At 34.8% G+C, this 5,512-nt stretch overlaps 1 protein-coding gene across 1 annotated transcript in view; it reads right to left on the bottom strand.

The window, feature by feature from the left end:
- Nucleotides 1-2,895: 2,895 nt before the first annotated feature.
- LOC107679770 (stAR-related lipid transfer protein 9-like) overlaps nt 2,896-5,512 on the bottom strand; it is a 47,741-nt gene continuing 45,124 nt past the window's right edge. Inside the window, exons 30-32 of the mRNA XM_016475405.1 lie at nt 4,276-4,355; nt 4,026-4,184; nt 2,896-3,926 (exon numbers count right to left, since the gene is read on the bottom strand). Coding sequence (XP_016330891.1) covers nt 3,825-3,926; nt 4,026-4,184; nt 4,276-4,355 — 341 coding nt within the window. The 3' untranslated portion in view covers nt 2,896-3,824. The remainder of the gene's footprint in view (nt 3,927-4,025; nt 4,185-4,275; nt 4,356-5,512) is intronic.

The following is a 5,512-nucleotide window of genomic DNA, read 5'->3' as shown; positions in this document are numbered from 1 at the left end:
GGAGAGGAGAGGAGGCGCATTCCTGTCAAGAGTCACTGACTTTAAATGGCGTTCCCCACCCTTCCACTGCCCGCCTCTAATATCACAAGCCCTGCATAAAAAAAAACAACAACAATGATTTACAATTCGCTACTAATCGATAGGGAGTTGTGCCAGTACGGAAAGACACGTTGTTATTTTACACGTTAAATATGCACGTGCTCTAACAAGTCTCAGTTAGCTTAATGCAGTACACATAGCAAGGTTTTGTTTTAAATCATATAATAAAAAGAAAACAGAAAAAGAATAGAGCAAGCTAGTGTTAAGAGGCCTTTTTTGCTTTTGTTAATTGTATAATAAATAAAAAGAAAACAAATAGATTGAATACAAAAAGATTAGAGAAGCAAGTGTTAGTTTTTGTTTTTTTTTACTTTATTTGATAACATTTATTACAATTATTTTGCTACAAGTTACTGTATTGCTTTAATCTAGCTATATTTGTTATATAATCTATCATTTATAGTTTTATATGTACACTTTCCAATGCAAAATAACCCTGGGTTGGTGATGTTGTCACAGATGTACTGATCCTTTTTATTTCAAGTAAGGAATTAAAGAAATAAAGAGTTTAAAGGGATTTAAATGAGTAAAGAAAAAGAAAAATATAAAAAATATATATATATTTGCAAATAATATTTTTATTTCAATAAAGGAATGTGTCATTTTAATAAATCACAACTACACAAGTTAAAGCCACATGTTTTACCTTGTTCAAGTTTTAATAATCTTTTTCTTGAATTTACTTAAAAGGCTTTCAGGAAACCATGCAAAGCCTTGCTTAGGACATACTAGCAACGTGTTAAAAAATGCTAGCAAGATGCTAAAATGTGTTAGAAACATGCTAGCAGTCTTTTAAAACATTTTCTGGACATGTTAAAACCTTATCTGAATTATGTCAGAAATATAATTTACTAAACTGATGGTTCCTTTTAAGTGTAATGAGGTCACATGGGGTCTGAAGCGGTCTAATATGGCCTGGTTGAAATTTCATTTTTATTTTTGTTTTCATCTGACTTTCTTTCTGTCTACCTGACAACAAAACATTTAAACATCTAGCTTTGTAAAAGCCAACATCAAAGTTTGTCATCATACTGCATCTACTTGGGAATTAACAATACTACGAACAACTGTATTCTCTTATAGTGTTAACACATTACGTAATGACTACAAATACATTATAGGCACCTGTTTACCTTTTTTTTGCCTTATTCAGTGTTATTGGCCTTATTTTTTGAATATGACAGTAGAGACAGACAGGACAGTGGGGGAAAGGGGGAATGGGATCAGGAAATGACTCTCAGCTCAGACAGCCAACAGCTCTGATGTGATTAGGCCATCAGTCCTGTAATAAAGAATAAAGAGACACCACAATTATTACATGTTTAGATTAATTTGAATGCTAAAATTATACTTACCCGATCACTCACCTCACCTGTTTACCTTTTTTCTTTCTTTTTTTTTTGGCCTTATTTGTTGGGATAGGACAGTAGCGACAGACAGGTAAATGGGGGAATGAGGGGGATTGTGTTCAGGAAAAGACTCAGGCCAGAATCAAACCCAAGTCCCCGACAGCCAACAACTCTGATGTGATTAGGCCTTCAGTCCTGTAGTAACAATCAAACAGACACCACAATTAATACATATTTCTGTTTATTGGAATGCTAAAATTATACTTACCTGATCACTCACCGCACCTGTTTACCATTTTTTGGGCTTGTTGTTTGGATCTAATTTATGTTTAACAGTTACATCAGATCACCACCAGAGGTCAGCATCGCACCACTAATGGCCTGAGAAATCATCATCTTTTGGGCTTACTGCTTCGTTCAAGTAACCAAGTTATTCACGCTACTGTTCACGGTCAAGTATTTAAGATTAAAAATCCAGACAGATCTGAACAACTTAACTTACTTACACTTATAAATGTAGTTTAGTGATTTCATACCAGCAAATATCCTGTTGAGGCCAGTCTTTAAATCCACTTGTTAATGGGATTCCCAAATTTAAAAAATACTGAATATACAGAATTACAGATAAACAAACTATAAACTAATAATAAAAAAATAATAAAGTATACATTTACGTAAAGTAAAAATAGTCTTTTACAAATAGCCTATTGTCGGTTGGAGAATTACGGTCAGTCACCTCGGAGCTGCAAACTCTGTTGATGTAGAACGCGCTCTGGCTCAGATGATCGTCATGGTAACGGCGGTACATAATAATGTCGTTTAGAATCACACCGAGTAACGTGTCTTAAATGTTTTATAGAACCTCAGTACAAAAATATTAAATGTTTTTGTACAAATATAATTCCAATTTTGATCATATACTTCACATTTGTTCTCTCATCTCACATTTCTGCATCTCGTGTGTGTGTGTGTGTGTGTGTGTGTGTGTATGTGTGTGTATATACATTATGTAAATAACATATGAACTGTAATATGTTTTGTATATAAAATATTAAGTATATATATATATATATATATACTTAATATTTTATATACAAAACATATTATATTACAGTTCATATGTTATTTACATCAAGTAATTTAAACATGTATGCTAGACACTTTCCCTTACAAATTAATTTGGTCCCCCACGTGGTCATGGCCTTGCACTTAAAAAACCAAGTGAGATACTTGTAAATACTAAAATAAAGACTGAAAACAAGAAACATGAAAAATGCCAAATGTATTTAATAAAAATATGGTCTGGTTCATAAATTAAAAGTCATTAAGAGTTTGGAAGCTCTTCCACAGAAACATAAAAAACAGCAAAAATGAAGAGAACATTTTAAAACATAAATGATGAATTATTTTACATTTAGATAATAGATTGCATATTATAGAAGGCATTTACAGTATATTAAAACAATGTGATATAAGTAAAAAAAGAAATATCCTTCATTTATATAGTATACTTTTTGTTTCAGGGGGAACAAGGTTTTACAGATCAGCTAAGTTACAAATAAAACCACTGGTCTTGTATCATTCTACAGTGCTTGAGCAAAGGCCCTCTTGATCACTATGTTAAAATGTAATGGCTTTAAAAGAAAATAACATTTTAAATATTGATACTGAAAATATCAATATCAACAATAGCACTGCAGTCAATAACAGTTTTATGACAATCTATCCCATTTCAGCCAATATAGAACTTGTCATAAATTGTGTAAGCAGTTACACAGAAACTGCACAAAAATTTGCACAAACAAAAATGAAAATGACTGAAAAACTATAATACCAGCAAACAACCCTTTAAAAAAAAGAAAGGAACTGGACATATTTATGAAAGGCACTGTACTGCATATTACAGAGTAAAGTTTAAAAAGTCTCTACAGCTGATGTCAAGTTCAAGTTTTACTTACTAGTTATTTCTGATAGTAGCTTAAGACAATGCTATGCATTAAAAGAATACTGTAATGCAGTTGATTGTTTTTACATGAATATCCTTCCTTACAAATAACAGAGCTATGTATAGTTTAGTCTATATCAAATGATAATCAAGTGGTAACTATATACATGCATGAAAAAAATAGCTTTGGGATTTTACTTATAATCTTTTTACAATAATGAATACTTTGGCACATGGGGGCAAAGTTATCTAATAACAACAATAAAGACAACATAAAATAAGGCAAGATAATGTGTTACACAATATAATCATACCATCAGTGCTATGTGAAAAAGAATCAAGTAAAGAGCAAAAACATGAGGTGCAAATCTTAGCAAAAACCTTCAGGGGTTTAGTGTAAGTGCTTGTTGCTACATGTGTAACCTGATTGGTCATAAAGAGAAGAAAGAATCGAGGTCTGCTATGACTGCTGCTTGCTTCCTAGAAACTGTATTCAGCAGTCTAGGAGCCAAGGATGGGCTTCCCAAATCTACCTATAGAGGGACACACAGGAAACAATGAGGAATTAGCAAATGCTAATTTAGTAAACTGATACACGATGAAGGAAAGAATACAAGGGCAAGCTATCTTACTTGTAACAAGTAGATGACAGTGACTAACTCTCGACCGTTACGCTGGCTGGGTTGAAGTATCCAAGCGCTGGGTAGAATCTCACCTCGAATAGTATCCACACTGGGACGTGGCAGTGTCTCCTCAAATACAGACTGCATGGCCAGCACCCACATATCATCCTAAAGAAAAGAGGTCAGATCAAAATGAATGTGTGATTCAGGCAAGGTACTTTTGAATAAAGCTAATCACAGAATAGACTGTAAAGAACACCTGTTTAGATTCTGTACTGAGGCAGCAGAAGTCCCGCGGCTGTTTAAGCTGGCAGTTGGATACATCCGTCAAAAGATAGACTGATTGAAGAAAAAGACAAGACTAAGCAATGCAATCAGTGAAGGTACATTTTGCTTTTGCCTGCATTTGAAGGTAAGTTATAATCATTATATCTTACCTATTAAGCCTGCTATTTACTCAACAATTTTTCGAATCCTTTAAATATGACATATGAAAATCGGACTTTTCCAGGTTTTGAGTGCTATAATCAGGTCCCCAGACCTCATAACTCCACCCCGCCTCCTTTCATTATTATGTACCACGCACAGTCTAGAGATAGATTTCTGCTTATTTACAATGCAAGGGTAAATAAAGAACTGATGTTTGAATAAGTACAGTGTTTTCTTTATTCCAGAAACACTGTCTATAAAGGCTATGTTTTTTGTGTGTTTGAAGAGCGGAGAAGAGTCTTGTTGGGAAATACTGGAATAGAGGACTCAAATTTTAACTGGAAGTAGCAGTTTCAATTAAAAACATCTTAATGGTGGATTTGTTTCTTACAAACACAGCACTTTGCTTGACAAGATGTTAATGGATGGACTGGAGTCGTGTGGATTTCTTATGGATTATTGTAATGTTTTTATCAGCAGTTTGGACTCTGATTCTGACGGCAGCCATTTACTGCAGAGGATCCATTGGTGAGCAAGTGATGTAATGCTAGATTTCTCCAACTCTTCTACATCCTGGATGGCCTGAGGGTGACTAAATCTTCAGTATTTTTTTTATTATATTCCTTTAAAGGTGACATATCATGAAAATCTGACTTTTCCAGGTTTTAAGTGCTATAATCAGGTCCCCAGTGCATCTACCAACCAAGGAAACGTGAAAAAGATTAATCCAGTAACCTTGTTTTGGTAAGCCTTTTTCTGCCACCATCTGAAAAAACGAGCGCGTCAGATTTCGCTCCCTTGGTGACGTGGCAAAGGGATCTCATTATAATATTACCGCCCCTTAATCTGTAAGTTTCCACCCACGGCGCCGTCATTTTGATTTCGCAAGCGACAACGGTGTACCAGTTCTAATGCCATGGCGAAAGTTTGAGCAAAACATGCTAACTGTTCTGTCATTGGCTGCACAGACGAGCACAGAACACTAATTTGTGTCTGTGACGAGAGGGGCGGGGCCGAGAGCCGTGGGAACGGAGCGAGGCCGGTGGAGTAAATGCTAATGCGCGACA

The sequence above is a fragment of the Sinocyclocheilus anshuiensis genome, unplaced genomic scaffold (genome assembly GCF_001515605.1).
Source record: "Sinocyclocheilus anshuiensis isolate Anshui unplaced genomic scaffold, SAMN03320099.WGS_v1.1 scaffold676, whole genome shotgun sequence".
Taxonomy (NCBI): Eukaryota; Metazoa; Chordata; class Actinopteri; order Cypriniformes; family Cyprinidae; genus Sinocyclocheilus; species Sinocyclocheilus anshuiensis.
The sequence above is the reverse complement of the archived record's forward strand: the minus strand, read 5'-3'. Positions and strand labels throughout refer to the sequence as shown.